At 37.9% G+C, this 20,382-nt stretch overlaps 1 protein-coding gene across 4 annotated transcripts in view; it reads right to left on the reverse strand.

Annotated features, from left to right (window-relative positions):
* The window catches only part of TBC1D19 (TBC1 domain family member 19), a 137,301-nt gene that overhangs the window by 39,661 nt on the left and 77,258 nt on the right, over window positions 1-20,382 (reverse strand). For all 4 annotated transcript variants that reach the window (XM_070452067.1, XM_020897627.2, XM_070452069.1 and 1 more), the window contains 3 exons: window positions 20,127-20,189; window positions 4,508-4,592; window positions 907-951 (listed from right to left, as the gene is read on the reverse strand). In XM_070452067.1, coding sequence (XP_070308168.1) covers window positions 907-951; window positions 4,508-4,592; window positions 20,127-20,189 — 193 coding nt within the window. The remainder of the gene's footprint in view (window positions 1-906; window positions 952-4,507; window positions 4,593-20,126; window positions 20,190-20,382) is intronic.

The raw sequence follows: 20,382 nt of genomic DNA on the forward strand, positions 1-20,382 counted from the left end.
CATAACTTACCCAAGGTCATAGGGTGAGCTGAAAGAACTGGCATCTGAACCCAGGGCTACAGGATTACAAAGCCCATGTTCTTAACTCTGCTGGAGTAAAAGAACTTCTCCAGGATGCCACTTTGTATTATCTTATAAGGACTGCTATATAGTGCTTTTCCAAGAAGCATATCTTTAAAACTAAGAATTTCAAAAGGAGGTCATCATACATTTGATTACTTTAACCAAAATATACATTTTTGGAGTTACATTTCTTGAAATATTTTTGATTTCATAAATACTACACTTGTCAAGAGGCTTCCCTCCTAGCTCAGTCGGTAAAGAATCTGCCTGCAAGGCAGGAGACCTGGGTTTGATTCCTGGGTGGGGAAAATCCTCTGGAGAAGGAAATGACAACCCACTCCAGTATTCTCACCTGGAGAACCCCATAGACAGAGGAGCCTGGCAGGCTACAGTCCACGGGATCTCAAGAGTCAGACACGACCTAGCGACTAAATCACCACTGCCACCACCACACTTGCCAAATCATGAGAACAACAAAGTGCAACACACGGCGATCCACTCATTAGGGCGCTGCTCCAGTAAAGTCACAGGCAGGTACTGGACAGATGACTTAGTGTCCTTCAGAGGAAAGCTAAGTGCCCTGCACTGAGACACCTGAGTCTTCTTAGCTTGCTCACAAATACTCTTACGGGTCTCAAGGGAAATCAGAAAGGCTATGCACAGTTCAGCACAAACCTACCACAAATATGGAAAAATTCATTAGAATAGTTATTCTACAGAAAGTTTATTTTAGATGATAAATTATTGTTCATTTAAAGACAGAGAATAATAAAGTCACATTCCTATTATAAAAGTTGTAATTTTCCTATTTCCCACTAGAGGAAGCAATAACATTACTCTTACCATTTGGTGGATAAAAGACAGCATATTCTTCTAGTCCTAGTTTTCCTGTAAGAGAAAAAACACACAGAGTTCCAATATTGCTAAATAAAATAGAAAAAACTTTAAAAATTAACTAATTTTGTGAATATACTAATAATTAATGGAATTTTAAAAACTACTATAGTACAATCTCCTTTCATTTCATGATAAGAAATTAATTTGAAAATATGCCAGCCAATCTTTTGGTATCAGCAAATCCTTTCATCAATGAAGGTTAATAATGAAAACTTAAGTACAAGGTAAGTAATGCAAATAATTTAAAAAACGTTTTCAAGCTCCTTAAGCACTTAAGAAGAGCAGCATCTATTTGTAAGCACAGAATTGTTGTATTAATTATAAGTAATTTTATTTTTGTCTTTAAAGTAAATCTAAGCTTTGTAATACCTCATTAATTTACCATTTGTATGCAATGGGCAGAAGAGTTTAAATTAAATATTTATCACTGAACAGTGGTCATATTTTCTGAGTCCTTAAACAATTAATATGGTCTGAAGTGTGAAAGTTGCTTAGTCATGTCCAACTCTTTGTGACTCTATGGACCATAGCCCTCCAGGTTCCTCTGTCTATGGGATTCTCCAGGCAAGAATACTGGAGTGGGTTGCTATTCCCCTCTCTAGGGGATCTTCCTGACCCAGGGATCAAATCTGGGTCTCCTGCACTGCAGGCAGATTCTTTACTGTCTGAGTCACAGAATAAATATTTGAAATCACTATTGTCTCAGAAAATTAAAGTATATTCACCATAATTAAATGTTTAAAGGAGTTTTAAAATTTTTCCCTCAAAACATTTAAAGGTCTGAGGTTTTTCCCACCTTCCACTGAAGTGTGAAAAAGTAGGTAATGTTTATCTTGACATTTTTTCCAACACTGTTGAGTCTACTGAAAAGACATATGCATTTTTGCATTTGACTTTAAGGCAAGATTTTAATTAAAACAATTTTTTTTAAAAAACAATTTTTGTATTTCTTGTTGGGAATGGTGGCAGAGAAAAAATGGAGAACTGGATAAGCAGTTTAGGCTAAGGTGGAGACAACAAGGATTGATCTTGTGAGTAAGAAGGAAATGAAATGAGAGATAGATGGTAGGTCGATAGGTATCTAGAGGAATGGATGATAGAGAATGCCTGCTGAGTACTCAGTACTGGGCTAGGTGCCAAGAGGCAAACAGAATAGATGTAAAATGGTCCTTGAACTACAGGGCTTATAATCCAGACTAAAACAGGGAACATTAAGATATGTTTGCTGGATTTTCTGGCACAGGCTTTAAGTGTCTTAGAGGTTTAGAGGAGAGGGAAATTGATGAGAGATTAGTGGACTTGGTGAGTAAGAGGTAACAGAGAATGTATAATTGGTCTCTGCCCCTGGTTGCTGGCACAGAGCTCCTGAAATCCTTGATATTTCCTAGGTTTATCAAACCTAGGAGCACTAGGAGCATCTCTTAGGCTAGTATTTGTCTTTGATGCTGTCACCGATACAAGGCTTCTGAAACCCTTGTCAATTCCTAAATGAAACTAGCATTAAGAGTATCTTTTATTCTGTTGGGGTGACCTGAGTGGGCTCCTGAATGGGGGCTTGTCGCCAGAAAGACCAAGCCATGATTAGAAGCTTGGAATTTTCAGTCTCACCCCCGACACTCCAGAAGGACTGGAAATGGTATTTAATAATTGATTATGCCTATGTGGGCTTCCCTGGTGGCTCAGACGGTAAAGAATCCGCCAGCAATGTGGGAGACCTGGGTTTGATCCCCGCATTGGGAAGATCTCCTGGAGAAGGGAATGTCTACCCACTCCAGTATTCTTGCCTGGAAAATTCCATGGACAGAGGAGCCTACAGTCCATGGGGTCGCAAAGAGGCAGACATAACTAAGCGACTTTCAAAAAATGTGAGGAAGACTTAAACCCCAATAGTAGGGGGTTCAAAGAGCTTTCAGGTGGGCAAATAGGTCAACAGAGGGAAGATAACACATCCCAATTCCACAGGACAGAAATTTAGGTTCTCATGACCCTCCCAGAGCTAGCTCTATGTATCTCTTCATCTGGTTGTTCATTTGTATTCTTTATCATATCCTTTAACAAGCTGGTAAATATAAGTACATGTTTCCCTGAGTTCTGTGGGCCACCCTAGAAAATTAATCAAACCCAAAGAGGGGTTTGTTGGAACCTCCAACCTATAGCCAGTTGGTAAGAAGCACAGGCGACAACCTATGCTTGTGACTGGTGTGTGAGAGTGTGTGTGTGTGTGTGTGTGTGTGTGTGTGTGTGTGTGTGCATGCGCGTGGAGGGGGGCAGTATTGTGGGACTGAGTCCCTAATCTATGGGAGCTGACACCATCTCTAGGTAGACAGTATTAGAATTGAGTTAAACTGTAGGATACCCAGGTGGTGCCAAGACTTGCTTGTTATTGTGGGGCAAAACTCCCACATACATGTAAACAGAAGTGTCAGAAGTGAAGTGTTTTGTGTGAATAGTAAACATACTATTGGGAAATACAGTAGGAAAGAACTGGGTTTTTCCCTACATAGAAGGAAATAATCTGTTTTTCTGATACTGTGATATATAGACTAGTCCTTCAAGAACCTATGATTTTGGGGGTGAAGGAAAAGGAGTCCTTCCATGTGCAGGGAATATATAGAGATTTAGAATGAATATGCGGTAATGTGGAATAAACAGGGAGCCAAAGTTAGGTAGGTTAAGACAGGGCCTTAAAATCCTGGCTGACTTTAGAGGTGAGTCCCTTAGATAATTAAGTTCTACAATCAGTTTTCAGCAGATGATGTTAAAGAAACAAGCAAACCAAATGTTTCTATCAATTCAGTGTAGAAGCAGTGTAACTGAGAGAGCCCCCCAAGTTTGGGGGGAGCCTGATCCTAGCACTGGGAATGTGAGCCTGTCTTAGGGCAGGGGGTGTGGTAATCACGCAGACAGTCAGACTTAGAAGATACAGGCAAACAGCTTCTTTCTTTATGGGAACAGCAGAAAAACCATACACAATAGGTTTACAGGCTTTCAGCGCTGGGAATTCACTACTTAATAAAAATGAGAAATCAGGGGAAAGTCTTTTAGCTGACAATTAGCTTAGTTGTCAGGTGACAGCAAGATACTGAAACAGCATGACCTTGTAGGCAGCTAGTGATAAAGACAAGAAAGCACTAAATAGAAATCAGAATGCTAATTGCATATAAATTATATCAAACTTTTAAGTGTGGTGTAACACTGAGAGAAGGAATAAAGAAGGCAAAAAAAGTAGAAAAAGCAAATTCAAATGGTAAAGTCATAGTGAGAAGGGGAATAAAAATCAACATATATGACAGAAACTGCAACACAGGATGGAGCAAACAGGACAGATAAAGAAGGTAACTTTAAACGCTGTTTCGGGGATCCACTTTCCGGGGAATTGTGACAAGCTGCTTGCGAGTAAAAGGATGGTTACAATAACTTGAGAGACATCTTTTTAAATAATTTACAATAAAAAACTTTGACAACATAATATACGCTATAAAATGAGCAGTCTTGGTATGATTATGTTAGTGCTAAAGAATACTTCCTTTAATTAAGTAAAGTTTACCTCTTATGTATGATTTCGGTGGTGAAGCACTGTTGTATGCAAAATGACTCAATACAGATGTATCTCGGGAAAAACAAAGTAATACCTGGGTACAACATTGGAAAAAAACCAACAATTAAGCTCTATTTTATAACAGGTAGTTCATTGCTATGTCTGCTCAGGAGGCACTGAGGCAGACACTCCCTCCAGCTCGGTACAGTACCTGCCCGTGGGAACAGTGCCCTCTACTGGTACACCTGCGGAAAGTGTTACAGTGGATAACCCAGCGTGACGGCCCAAGTTCATCCAGAGGTTTCTCACCGTTAGGTCACCGAAACCTTGAACAACAGGAGAAAATGCTAGCTGTTACCTACCAGTTGATTCTGTATTACCCAGCTGATTAGTGTATTTTCTGTCTGGAAAAAAGAACCAACTGGGAGAAATGTAATAAGATAAAGAATGTAGAGGCGGGACCCTTGGTAACTACAGTCTGGAAAGTTCAGGAAACAAACTCGGCTCATTGCTGGGATGTGGCAGCTGGCAGTGGGCATGTCAGAGGTGGGGGGAAGGCAACTCAAGGTATCTAGAAGAGGTTAGCAGCAGCAGAACAAGTGGCAGTCCAACACATGTCAGAAGCTGGGTGTCCTGACCACTCTACCTGGAGGTGAAAGCAGGCAGGAGAGACTCAAAATCAAAGATGTCCAATAAGAGGATCTGAACTGCTGATTTCAGCTTGGAATTTTGGCACAGGGGACCAATCCCCAGGAAGGGGATTAGTGATAGGACATCTGGGTCCTGGTATTGGAAGATGTGGGATTCAAAAAAAGTCACTGAGAAAAGAATCTGGGAATAACAGAAAACGCAGAAGGCCAGTTAACAGCACAGGCACAAAGTAGGCCTGGACGAGCAGCAGGAACGAACGGAGAGAGGAACCGTGGTTCCAGGACAGGAGGAGGGGCCCAGCTTTAGAAACAGGATACACATGGAGACGGGGCATCAGTCAGGCTCAAAGGCCAGACGCATACTGACCACTGCCACTAATGTATTCTCATTTTAAAGACTACATGAGCAATACACATTTATGACAAAAATCAGAAAAAGTTAGAAATACAAACAATCAAAGAAAAGAAAAAATACCTACAATCCCACCAGTGTTAATATTTTAATGTATATCCTTTCAGATTGTTCTTATACATACATATTTACATTTTCAAACAAAATAGGATAATGCATACTATCCTCTACTCTATTTCAATATTATAAAATAAGTATTTTCTACACACATTTTTAATGCTGCAGAATATTCCACTGTGTAGATGAATAATATATAACCTTTTATTGTTGAACATTTAATTATTTCCACTTTTCCCCAGCTATAAATAATGCTGCAGTGGACTTCTTTATAGCTAAATATTTATGTACACCTTTACTTAAATTTCTAAAACTGGACTAGCTGTCTGGACAAAGTGATGGGCATTTTAAATCTAAAACTCTTCACACACATAGCAAAACTGCCTTTCAGAAAGATTTTGCTTTTGTTTTTAACATGGACAGCAGTAAGATAGTACACATTTTCTCTTACTCTCATCAAAATGGTTTATTATCATCTTATAGGTAAAAGAATGGCACTGTACTTTAGTTACTAATGAGGCTGACCACTTTTCCATTTATATTTCTTTCATTATTTTCCAGTTCATCATCTTAGTCCACTTTAAAATTGATTTTTTTTAAATTACTGATTTGTTTAAATTTGTACATATTAAAGACACTAACCTATGGTCAAATTATATGTTATAAATGGCTCTGCTCAATGATTTGTTAATTTTCTTTGACAGGTATTTTTAATTTTTATATGCTCAAATCTACCAATACTTTCACGCTTGGAAAGTCCCTTTCTGCATTTATCAGTCTACTATACATATTCACCTAAACTGTGAAGTAAATGGTGTTTATCATCAAATATTTCTGGTTCTTTCCCTTAGAGAACATATGTCAGCTTATATTTTTCATCCACTTTGGTGTTAGGTGTGGCCATGAGATTTGCTCTTTACTCAACAAAACAGGTATGTGTCATTTGAAAGTTTCCAAATGGAAGCTCTAAGAACCAGAGTAGTTAACCAGGGTCCCTCTTTCCCTCTGCACAGAAACCATCAGTGTCCCAGACCGTGGTCATGCCATTAACCTGGGTCCTGGAGTGAGGATGACAGAGCTACGTCCCCATCCTATCTGGGATGAATATGACCACAAGCAAGAAATAAATCTCTGTTGTGTTAAGTTGCTGAGATTTTTGGATTTGCATGTTGCCACCGTATCCCAGGTGGTTCAGTGGTAAAGAATATGCCTGCCAGTGCAGGAGACTTGGGTTCGATCCCTGAGTTGGGAAGATTCCCTGGAGAAGGAAATGGCAACTCACTCCAGTATTCTTGCCCGGGAAATCCCATGTACAGAGGAGACTGGTGAGTTACAGTCCATGGAGTCACAAAGAGCCGGTCATGACTTTGTGACTAACCAAACAACAACCAACAGGATAATCTAGGGCCTCCTGACAAAATCAGGAAATTTTGTTTAGCAATTTGACAAAATCATTTGGTAATAAAATCATTAGCTCATCTGAAATTTATTTTGAAACTAAACTGCTGGAGTCCAAAATATACCCCCACCACTTACTAGATGTGTGATACCAGGCGAATTACTGGACTTCTTAGTGTCTCCTTTCCTCTACATCATACATATAAAATATTAATACCTACTTCAATGTCTACGGTAGGACTTAATTAATATACATAAAGTGCTTAAAGCAGTGCCTAACACATGGTGAGTATTATTACAATGTTAGCTGCAGTCACTATTTATTACTATTCCTACTGCTTTAAATTTTATTCCATATTCTGTAGCTTTCCCCCCAGTATATTTAATTTTGGGTTTGTTTTTATCTCTATGGCTTAAGACCACCATGTGTCTTCACCGTGAAATTTTGTTCATCCTCATTTCTGGAAAATTCTCAGCCATTATCTTTTTGAAAGACACCTCTCTCGTTCCCTAGTCACTCCTACCTGACTCCTACAGATCGAAGATTGACCAACACTTATTCAACCTGCTGCAACTCCTAATCAGTTTCACCCCTCTGTGCTCTGGTGCTTGGGATATGACAAAGGAAACAGACAAACAGAAAACCTCCCTTAAGGAGCCTGACTGGGGTGGGGGGGGGGGGCGGCAGATAAATAGCAAACATTGTAAATAATTACATTATATAACATATTGGTTGGTAAGTGCTACAGGAACAAAGTAGAGGGGGGATAAGGAAGGGCAATTGCCATTTTAAGGAGAACAATCAGGGTGAACTTCATTGAGAAGGTAACATCTGATGGAAGACTGGAAAGAACTTGAGGACATTAACATTTAGATTTCAGGGAGAAGAGCCAGGCAGAAAAGCCAATAATCGCAGCGGTGCTAAGGCAGAAGTGTGCCTGATGTGCTGGAAAAACCAAGTGTGGCTGGAGCAGATGAGTGGAAAGAGGTACGTGAGAGAGGAAAAGAGGCCAAATTATGCAAGGCATTGTCAGGATCTTGGCTTCTATTGGGAGTGAAGTGCAGCTCCACTGCAAAGTTTTCAGCGGAATAGTGAAACGACCTAACTTACTTTATACGGATTCCTCTAGGTACTAAGAAGAGAACTGGCCACGGCGGGGCAAGGGCAGAGGCAGGGACGCCCTGCAGAAGATTAAGACAAGGATGGGGACTAAGATGGGGGCAGTCTGCAGCGGCCACTGGGACGTGAGACCCAGATCCTCTTCGGGAATAAAGGACTTATGTTGCCTGGCTCTTTACTTTCCCTTATATACACCAAATGATTATTTCTCATATTTAAAAGAAAAAATGATTTCAATATTTTATTTAGTAAACAGGTATTTAACTGATTATAATTCTAATGGTTTTCAGTTAATTCCTTTGAATTTCTATATACATATATTTGATAATAATTTTGTATCCTTTCTGGTATCTATAACTTTATTTTTCTTATTCAAGGAAAGGCACTCTTTTCCAGAGTCTCTGGAAGAAACACAGACAGTCCTGACAAAAGCTTGATTTTAGCCCACTAAAGCCCATTTCAAAAAACTTTCAATCTTCAGACAGAACTGTAGGAGAATATATTTATTTTGTTTTAAGCCACTAAATTTATGTTAATTTGCTACAGCAGCACTAATCAGCTAATACAACTAATATAACTAATAAAATTATACAATTAATGTAATAATAAATAACTACTAAAAAACTACCAATAAAATAAATACAAATAAATAAAATAAATAATGCAAAAGGAAGTATACTTACAAATATCCTTCTATCATTGCCTAGAGGGAAGACAGTTCCTAAAGAAACATTTGTATTAACTTTCTCTTTGAAACTGGTGGGAACATAGTAATGTTAGGAGAAGTTCTGTGCTTAAATATATACCCCTCAAATCCCTAATGCCTTAGAGAAGACAAGATGTCTGAAACTGCTCTTGGGAGAACATCGGTAACTGTAGCGTGACTCTGATGATAAGCCAGAGATGGGATGTTACACGTTATGTACTGACGTGCAACCCCAGCATGCAAGCAGCGAGCTGCCAACTCCTATCTTAACCTGAGCTGTTTTAACTTCTGAGATCCAATTTTGTATCTGTAATGAAGTTACTGTTCACCTGTAAATTTGCTAGAAATGTGACTGTATGAAGATGACAGTTTCAATCAAATTAACTAGAAAATTCAACTTTGATTACTCACTAATTAAGTAAAAATTGAACTTTATGTGGATGAGATAACATATGTAATGATTTACTTTATTTAGAAAAGTTGGGAGCATAAGTATAAGCTGGATGTTTAAGTCTGAACTACAGTTTTATAGCAGAATTACACCTAACATTTCTACATACAGCTGCATAAGATTTACATGGACTAAAGCTTCCTTTAGTTTTTGAAAAGATATTTATAATGGATGTTTCTGAGAAATGTTATTTATGTAATAAAAAGCATATAAGAAATGATGTATGTCTGTTGGAAAAATCACTTTAACTTACAATTATCGTGCAATTTTTAAATTTGTGGTGTGTCTTGTATTTCTATCCAAACTAATCCGGAGAATTTTCAAATGATAAAATTTCAAGAATCACTTTTTGAAACCCTCTGCCCTGATTTAAATTTTCATAAACCAAAGAACAATTAGGCTTACAAGGCTTTGAAATGGAATAGACCTGGCCTGGGTCCTGGTAGCTATAAGGTATAGTTTGAGCTCTGAGCCTCTGCTTCTTCATCGATAAAACAGAAATAAAGCTACCTGTTGTAAGAACTGGCTATAAAGTACATAAAGCATCTAGAGCGGTTCTTGGCACCTAATAAGCACTCTCTACGTAAATGATCACGATAGTGCTGATAATCTCACTTGCAATTAGAGAATACTGGGAGAAAAATAAAAAAAGACTTCTGGTTTACTTTCATGCTTGGCTAAGGACTCTCATCTTCTTATCACATTCTTACGGAGAAAAATACACTTTAAAAATCCTTTTACTAGTGGTTGACCAGTTTTCCCAGCACCACTTGTTAAAGAGGTTTTCTTTTTTCCATTGTATATCCTTGCCTCCTTTGTCGAAGATAAGGTGTCCATAGGTTCGTGGATTTATCTCTGGGCTTTCTATTCTGTTCCATTGATCTATTTATAATAGCCAGGACATGGAAGCAACCTAGATGCCCATCAGCAGAAGAATGGATAAGGAAGCTGTGGTACATATACACCATGGAATATTACTCAGCCATTAAAAAGAATTCATTTGAATCATTTCTAATGAGATGGATGAAACTGGAGCCCATTATACAGAGTGAACTAAGCCAGAAAGATAAAGAACAATACAGTATACTAACACATATATATGGAATTTAGAAAGATGGTAATGATAACCCTATATGCAAAGCAGAAAAAGAGACACAGATGTACAGAACAGACTTTTGGACTCTGTGGGAGAAGGCGAGGGTGGGATGTTTGGAGGGAACAGCATCGAAACATGTATATTATCTATGATGAAACAGATCACCAGCCCAGGTTGGATGCATGAGACAAGTGCTCGGGCCTGGTGCACTGGGAAGACCCAGAGGGATCGGGTAGAGAGGGAGGTGGGAGGGGGGATCGGGATGGGGAATACATGTAACTCCATGGCTGATTCATGTCAATGTATGACAAAAGCCACTGCAATGTTGTGGAGTGATTAGCCTCCAACTGATAAAAATAAATGAAAAAAAAAAACAAATAAAAGCAATAGGAAATTTTAATTGGGGAAAAAATAATGTCACTGATCAAAATAAATAAATAAATAAATAAATAAATAAAAATCCTTCTCTGACCTGTCCCCTTGATTTCCAACCTTATATATTCTTCCTGTGTTTCTGACCTTAACTTCCATGCGTGCTAAGTCACTTTAGTTGTCTCCAACTCTTTGCGACCCTATGGACCATAGCCCATCAGGCTCATCTGTCCATGGGATTCTCCAGGCAAGAAATACTGGAGTGGATTGCCATGCCCTCCTCCAGGGGATCTTCTTAACTCAGGGATCAAACCTGCATCTCAAGTCTCCTGCATTGGCAGGAAGGTTCTTTACCACTAGTGCCATCTTGGAAGCCCAATACTTATAAGTATCCAAAGCCTGCAAACTCAGTCATTCTTGATTCTTTCTTCTCACTCAACCTGCATATTTAGCCAGTCACCAAAATCCTCCTGATTCTACCTTTGACAGTTTCTTCCTTCTCTCCTCTCTCCCTCCCTTCCTTCTTTCCTTCCCCTTCTCTCCATCCCTCCATCCTTCCCTCCCTTCCTTCCTTCCCTCCTACAAGTATTTACTTGAACATCTACTAAGTGGCAGGCACGGTTCTAAAGACTGAGAATACAGCCATGAATGAAAAAAAAAATCCCAAATCCCTGTCCTTACAGTGTTTATGTTTTTGTGAAGGGAGACAGAGGGGGAAAAAAGTAAACTATATTTTATGTTATTTGGTGGTAAGTGCTACAGAGGAAAATAATGTGGACAAGAGGGCTAATGCATGCTCACATGTATATATTAGTAAAAGTTTGATGTGTACTTTAATTAGGAACCTAAAAGTGGTCAGGAAATGAGTCTAGGGTAATAATAAGAGTTTGGGCAGAACAACAGCTCCCTTGGACCAGGTACACAAGCCTGGAGTTGAAGGGAGAGGTCCAGAAAGACCAAAAAGACAAGACAAACATAAACCTGGGAGGTGTCTGTGTATAGATGGTATTTAAAGTCATGAGAATAAACGAGATCACCAATGGCAAGAACAGGGGGGAAAAAGAGGTTCAATGGCTTATCTTGGGGTGCTCCAGGCTAAGACAGGAAAATAAAGAGAAATCAGCAAAGGTGAATGAGAGTGCCAGCTAGTAAGATAGTAGGAAACCAGAAAGCATGGTATCCTAGAAGCCAACTGAAGAGAGAGAATCCAAGAGAGGTTGTGACTGGGTGACCAAACAGATAAAGTAAGGTGAGAACTGGGAAAGGACCACTGGATTCAGCAACATGAAATAAGTTTAGTGAGATAGGTTGGCAGAGAAAAAGCCTCATTAAGGAAGGTTCAAGAGAGAACAGGAGGATAGGATTTAGAAACAGTATCTACAGATTTTTTTAAAAAGAACTTTCACCAACTCAGGGAATAGGGGAATGGGGCAGTAGCTGGAGGCGATGAGCAATCAGGGAAGATTTTTGTTTCACTTTATTTTGCTGTTTTTTCAGAAATAGTGAGAGCAAAGATCCAATAGAGACAGGAAAACTGACAATGGAAAAACCAACAATTTCATTGCTCTTGAGTACCAAGGGGAAATGAGTTTCAGTGTCCAAACACAGGGATTGGTTTTGTTATAAATAAAAGCATGGATAATTTATCCATAATAAGAGGAAGGGAGCTGACTATATTGGTGCAGATGCAGGTATGAGGAATACAAGTGGTGGTGGGAATATGTGTGTGTGTGTCTTTGGGAGGCTGTTCTCAGAGCTTTTACTTTTTTTTCAGAAACAGGACTCGGAGACATTAGCTGAGACAGAAGAGGTGGGGATTTGAAGAGAGAGGAGGTATGAGAAGTCTTCTAGGAGAATGGATGAAAATTGGACTAGGGAAATGAAGTAGAAATAAATGCCAAGGAAAAGTAAGGACTTTCTTGAGGTTCTTGGTCATGAATTTAAATAAACCAGCTATCATGGTTGCATGCTTTTCTCCAGCCACTTTCAAATGCACACAGTATAGCCACAGAATTGGTGGACAGCTGTACTTAACCAGGATTAAGGCTTTGTCAGGTAATTACTACTAGAAAGTGGGAGAAGGGCAAGGGAGCTGAACATGCATTCAAGATGGGGTAATTAGAATGGTAAGTCACGGTACTGCCACGTCTCACGTTTGTTCTCTCTGTTCACACAGGCGTCGCCCTACATCAGGTGCTGGTTAAGGCTAGCCTCAACTGCCAGAGCTGTTCACTGCCATGCGAAGCTAACCACTCCTCATTCATCACCATGTGCATATCGCTCATGCTTATTTTTGCTCTTCCCATTCTCCTAATTCTTTGTCTTTTAAGAATCAGATATTTCCTCAGAGGAAAAAAATACCAAATGATTTCTTTATATGTGAAATCTTAAAAAAAAAAAACCCACAAATGGACAAACAAAACAGCAATAGATTCACAGATACAGACCAGAGGGGAGAGGGGTAGGGGGCTGAACAAAATAGGTGAAGACTATTAAGAGGAACAAGATTCCAGTTATAAAATAAATAAGTCATGAGGATGTAATGTATAGCACAGGGAATACAGTCAACAATAACTGGAATAACTTTGTTTAGTGACAGACAGTTACTAGGCTTATTATGGTGATCAATTTGTAATGTATATAAATGTCAAGTCACTATGTTGTATATCTAAAAATAATATGTCAACCACACTTCTATAAAAAATTTAAAAAATTTTAAGATAAAGGAAAAAAAACCAGATATTTCTTATAACATTTCTATTCTAAAGCCACCACTAAGCTGAACTACTCCCAGAATTTATTTCCCCTTTAATTGTATTTGCATGGAACATTGCATAAACCTCTATCAGAACATTTATCAAATTATAACTGTGTACTTGCCTTTCCCTCATTTTACACTAAAATATGAGCTTAATAAGCATTTTCTTATGCAGTGCCTGTATCAGAACAGACACTCAATAATTTGACATGAATACATGAATAAAGGATATCTGATTGCACCTGGGCCTTTCTTAAACTCCATTCAATGGCATTAAAATATTTATAACTATGGCATATTGTAAGCTCCGCTGGTGGCTCGGTGGTAAAGAATCCACCTGCCAATGCAGGAGACGTGGGTTTGATTCCTGGATCAGGAAGACCCCCTGGGGAAGGAGATGGCAACCTACTCCAGCATTCTTGCCTGGGAAATCCCACACAGAGAGGATCCTGGTGGCCTACAGTCCATGGGGTTGCAAAAGAGTTAGACATGACAGCGACTAAACAGCAGTAACAACAAAATGGCATATTCTAATATGCCAGTATTTCTACTAAGCATATGCTAGATAAGCCAAGCATAGGACAGAGAATTTGTCAGAAAACAGAAAGAGTAATTCCTATGTCTTCTCTTTACTATTTAAAAGTTCTCCCCTGTAAATACTTTATATACTTTGGACTATAAGTTAACTTTTATAGGTTGTCGTGATATCACTAAGTACTCAAATCTGAACTAAATAGTCAAGCGACCCAATTTACTTCCATGGAATAAAGGGTTGTCTTCTGTTTCAACACATTTTTAAAACTGACATAATTTAAAATTTTCAGCACAACTAAGTATTTTTAAGAATTTCATACAAAATAAATGCTAAACTTTGGAATACTAAAAAGTTGACTTATTACTCAAAATGTTATTTCTATAATGCTCAGTGTTGTTGCTGAAAAAATTCAGGTAACTAACGTGAGTCACTCAGAAGAGAGAAGAGCACCCGTGTGTCCGTGTAACACAGGCCCAGATCTTCCTTCAGGAGGAGCTACTGCAGACTTTCTCGTCCATATGCGGACGCAGCAATGCCACACGCTGTCAAATTTCGTAGTCTAGTCACAAAACCCAACACATGGGTTATGACACAGAGCGTGCTAGAAAATTAAGTTCATTCCATTAACATCAACAATTTTCCCATTGAGTAGTTGTGTTGCTAGGCAACTCTGCCAAAGGAAAGCCAACAATTACTGATAAGAAAAGGCTTTCTTCTTTCTTATCTCATACATACATACACATTTGAGGACATGTGCATACATGTATAGGGATAAAAAATTTTTTTCAGAAAAAAATCACAACTCAATTTCTGATAATACTGTTTTCAATGCAAACAATTACATATACTTTTATTACTTAAAATTAACTTCTCTATGACAAGTCAAACTATTATAAAATTAATTATGAACAAATATGATCATGAAAAGTATTTTCTTGGTAACTATCCATATGAGGAAAATTTTGTTCTGCAAAATTCCCAAAGACAGAACTTAGGTGTTACAATTATCCATTTATTTATGTTGTAAGGACAAAGATCCACATTAAACCTTTACAAAGTACAGAGAATAGAAGAGGCTATGAGATCTAGGACTGAAAAAATTATAGGAAATCTAAAAATAATATAATTTGGACTAAAATATTGATTAAAAATGGAAAACAAAGGTCAAAGTATACTCCTATAGTACTTACTATCTGTGATATTGATTAATTTAATACCTAATGCTTTACACACATACTTTAAAACAATTTCAAAATGTTTTTGTCTCTTTAACTAGAATGTAAGCCCATCAAAGGTGGTATCATTATATATAAGGATCAGTAAATATTTACTGATGACCACTCTGTTTTTTCTCAGAGAATGCATCCACTGTTTATAAATAGTTATGTTTGTCATACTCTGTCACTTTTAAGTTTCCCAAGTTTATGTGGTACACAAAGATGAGTAGGTCTTCAAGGGTTAATTCTGGCACTATGTGGAGAAACTGTAACGACTCTAATTTAAAATGTTATCCTTACAGACCCTGTTCATCAAATGAGGTAGGTTTTTTGGTCTGGCAAGTCCCTTTCACCACCACCAAAAAGCCTTTGTAGCTGTGAATTTAAATTGACAATCCTCTTCTCTCCAGCCACCAAAGGGGCAGAAATTATGACATTTCCACTTTCTCTACCTACACACTGGAGTAGAATAGTCAACACACTACAAACTATATGATTATTGTCCTTTGGATGATATTATAATTTATGTATTCATGTTTAGTGTCATAATAATTTCATGTTCAGGATCTAAATAGCTATCATAGGGAGGACCAAAAACTTTTGTTTCATATTTTTAATATTGTACAACATTAACTAATTTGTTTCATTTAGAAGTCAGTTCATAAAAAGATCCTTCACATCTAGAACTAAACTCTTAACTAAAGAAAATCTACAGCCCTCTACAATGACAATAAATATGTAATCACACAAAACACAAGGCCATGACCCTATGTATGTGTCCTGCTGAGAAGCAGAGTAGGTCAGGAAAGATATTTGTAAATAAATTTGTAAAAAATTACAGCAAATTTGTAAAAAAGGTATTGAAAGCTGAAGGAAAAATAGGAATTTAGTAGAGGAAGAGGGGAAGGCAACAGTCTTTTACATCAAAAGAACTGCAGGTCTGATGGCCCTGAAGGTAAGAGGTCAGAGGTGCTGGAACGCACAGTGCCGCAGGGTTAGCGCAGAGGTGAGCCACGAGGCGAGAGATGTGAACCAGCGCAGGCAGGGTCATCCAGGCCTTGTGAAGGATTTCGGTGTTTGGGATTTAATATCACAAGTAACACGAGTTGATTGGTGTTTTTACAGGACCATTTTGAGCAATTAGGAAAGAAAAAGAAAAAAAAAGGCATCCAAGTAGGGATGGGTGTCCCTGGTGGCTCAGCTGGTAAAGAATCTGCTCGCAATGTGGAGACCTGGGTTGGATTCCTGGGTTGGGAAGATCCCCTGGAGAAGGGAACAGCTACCCACTCCAGTATTCTGGCCTGGAGAATTCCAAGGACTGTACAGTCCATGGCGTTGCAAAGAGTTGGACATGACTGAGCAACTTTCACTTTCACTTTCAAGTAGGAAAGAAAGAAATAATCTCTACATATAGATGATATGATCTTATATATAGAAAATCCTAAAGGCTCCATCCAAAATCTGCCAGAATTAATCAATGAAATTCAGTAAAATTCAGTAAAATTGCAGGATACAAAATCAATATACAGAAAACAGCTGTGTTTCTATACACTAAGAACAAAACAGCTGAAAAAGAAATAATTTCATTCACTATAGCATAAAAAAGACCAATAAAATACTAAGGAATAAATTTAACCAAGAAGGTGAAAGATCTGCACACTTAAAACTACAAGACTTTGATGAAAGAAGCAGAAAAAGACACAAATGGAACAATAGCCTATGTTCACGGATCAGAAGTTGCACTGTTAAAATGCCATACTACCCAAAGTCATCTACAGATTCAATGCAATTCCTATTAAAATTTGCAATGGGCATTTTTCACAGAAATGGAAAAACAATTCTAAAATTTGTATAGAGCCAGAAAAGAAACTGAGGAGACAAAGCGATCTCAAGGAAGAATAACAAAGCATCACACTTCCTGATTTCAAGCTACACTACAGTTATAGTAATCAGCAGACACAGGAACCAATGGGACAGAACCGAGAGTCCAGAAATAAACCACGCACACATAATTAACTAATATTTAACGAGGGAGCCAAGAAAACTCAGTGGAGAAAAGATAGTATCTTCAATAAACAGGGTTGGGAAAACTGGATAACCACATGCAGAAGAATGATATTAGACTTGTACCTTATACCACTCACAAGAGTGAACTTGAAATGGACTTAAAACTTTAAACATAAGACCTCAACCATAAAATTCCTAGAAGAAATCATAGAAAAAAAAGTTCCTTGACTTAGGTCTTCATAGTAATTTCCTTTTATGATAGTGAGTGAGTGAAGTCGCTCAGTCGTGTCCGACTCTTTGCAACCCCATAGACTGTAGCCTTCCAGGCTCCCCTGTGGATGGGATTTTTCAGGCAAGAGTACTGGAGTGGGTTGCCATTTCCTTCTCCAGGAGATCTTCCTGACCGAGGAATTGAACCCAGGTCTCCCACATGGTAGGCAGACGCTTTACCATCTGAACCACCAGGGAAGATAGCAAAACACAAGCTAAAAAGCAAAAATAAATAAGTGAAACTATATCAAACTAAACACCTTTATAAAGCAAAAGAAACTAAAACCAAAATGAAAAGGCAACCTACAGGAAGGGAGAAAATATTTGCAAATTTTATGTCTGATATGAGGCTAATATCCAAAATTTATTAAGAATTCTATAATTCAATAGCAAAAACCAATTAAAAAGTGGGCAAAGGAAATTAATAGAACTTTTCCAAACAAGACATACAAATGGCCAACAGGTACATGAAAAGGTATGCAACATCACTAATCATCAGGGAAATGCAAATCAAAACCAGAAAGTTATCACCTCATACCTGTTAAAATGGCTACCGTTAAAAAAAAAAAGACATTTCTCTTGATATATACCGGAAATTAAGTTTGCATGCATGCATGTGTGTGCTCAGTCGTATCCGACTCTTTGCGACCCCATGGTAGCCTGAATCTCCAGGATAAAAAAAAAAAAAAAAGAAGACAAGTGCTGGGGAGGGTCCAGAGAAAACTGAAGCCTAGCTCACTGCTGGCAGGAATGCACGCCGGTGCAGCCACTCCAGAGAACAAGTCATGGAGCTGACTCAAGCCTGCTCTTGACAGAGGGCTGCCCTCTGAGTGGAGGCAGGAAGCCCCTGACTTCATGGCAGCCTTCTTCTGAAGTTTGCATCTGCAACACAGAGCTGAGGAGGAAGAGAAATGTTGGTTACCTGAACCTTTCATGGGCTTCCCTGGTGGCTCAGATGATAAAGAATCCACCGGCAATGCAGCAGACCTGGGTTCGATCTTTGGGTTGGGAAGCTCCCCTGAAGGAGGGCATGGCAACCCACTCCAGTGCCTGGAGAATCCCCATGGACAGAGGAGCCAGGCTACAGTCCATGGGGTTGCCGAGAATCAGACATGACTGAGCGACTAAGCATAGCACAGAGTCTTCTACCGAGATACTGCAGTCTTTGGCTAGAAATTACACGAAAAGGAACCCCATCTTCCTAGCCACACTCAGTTGAACTGAAGCTTCCATCATGATGATCTGGGGCTAAGAGGAGGGAGAGAGTGCATCATGGCTCAAGTGCTACAGACTGTTTTGAGACTTAGTCACTTTTCCTGAATAAATGTTTTTATTTGCTGACTTGACATCTAATCTTAAGACAGTTTCCAGATACTTTAATTTTTTTTTTTTTTTTTTTTGCTTTTTAAATAATTTTCACTGGTTTTGCTTTTTCTAACAGGGGTGGTTCTGTGAACCTCCTTATGCTACAATACCAAAAGCGATAATTTCTACTCAGTATTTCAGTGCAGAAACAAAACTTACTATATAAATGAAGCTTTAACTTTATTGTACATTCAAAGTTTGACTGAGTACCAAAAAATAGGTATCAGGCTACATATTTGCTACATAAGTAAATAAACTTTAAGGTTTTTATATTGTCCAAATTTTAATCAATAACAGTATGTGAAAGAATGGGATTTTAAGTCTTAACTGTTTTTAAAATTTTAAAAATTAATGGCATATTTGAAATCATGGAAATTCCCTTAAAATTCTTCCTAAGGTTATTTCAAATTTTAATTTTATAAATAAATTTTATAAAATCTTTTGGACTTTAGTTCTTGGAATAGACAATTAATTAAACCTTCTACAGAGATTCTTAACTCTTTTCTTAAACAGATACACAACTACAATCACTATTACCATCAGAGACCTGCTAATTAGACATCTGGGACTGATTTACATTTAGTCAAGCAGAAACTGCCATGTGGAATCTAGATGTTTTTTCCATGACACATATTGACATTCATTCAAGATCATATTATCTATCTATCTTCTATCTATCTATGTGTGTGTGATCTTTAAAAAAAAGAATATCATTTAAGCAATTCTACATAAATCACATATTTCCTAACTATGATATTTCTATTTTGTTTCTATTTTATCAGATATGAGAAAGACCTAGGTAAATCCAAATATCCACAGTATCACCATATGATGTAATCAAAGAGTAATCACAACTCTTCAAGCTGATTTCAAAGCACTTAATGATTTAACTCAAGACCTTTAACAGAAAAGTACCATGTAAAAATGCTTTCTCTACACCCCTTGGGACAGTTGGAATATGAAGGGACACTCAGTTTACGAACCTGCGCCTGTGCCTCTCCTGGCTGGAACAGGGACGCAGCTCTTACCGTCCCCCTAGTCCCTTGTAAGAACGAAGGTTAACCTGGTCCCAAACTTGGAAAATTTAATTTGATAAAAAAGAAACAAGGTGTGGATTTTAGGAGGATTCAGTTAACAACAGAGGTATTTTCTGAAGTAGCCTGAGTTAGAGAATTTAAAACAAGAATATTATATATTTTAAGTTTTAAACTTACCTGATATAAATAATCTTCAAATACAAAATAATAATCATCATTGCTTGCTGTCAATTTCACATCCTATAATTAAAAGTAGAGAGCACTGAAAAGAACTTAAATGAGTATGTTTCTAGTACTAAGACATAAATGTAACATATAGAAATAATACTGAAGTGATTTTATTACTTCACATATAATTATAAACTTCTCAATTAGATTTTATCACTGGATTTATCAGAAATAAATTTATTAGGTTACTTGACAATATACGTGA

The sequence above is a fragment of the Odocoileus virginianus genome, chromosome 21 (genome assembly GCF_023699985.2).
Source record: "Odocoileus virginianus isolate 20LAN1187 ecotype Illinois chromosome 21, Ovbor_1.2, whole genome shotgun sequence".
NCBI classification, from domain to species: Eukaryota; Metazoa; Chordata; class Mammalia; order Artiodactyla; family Cervidae; genus Odocoileus; species Odocoileus virginianus.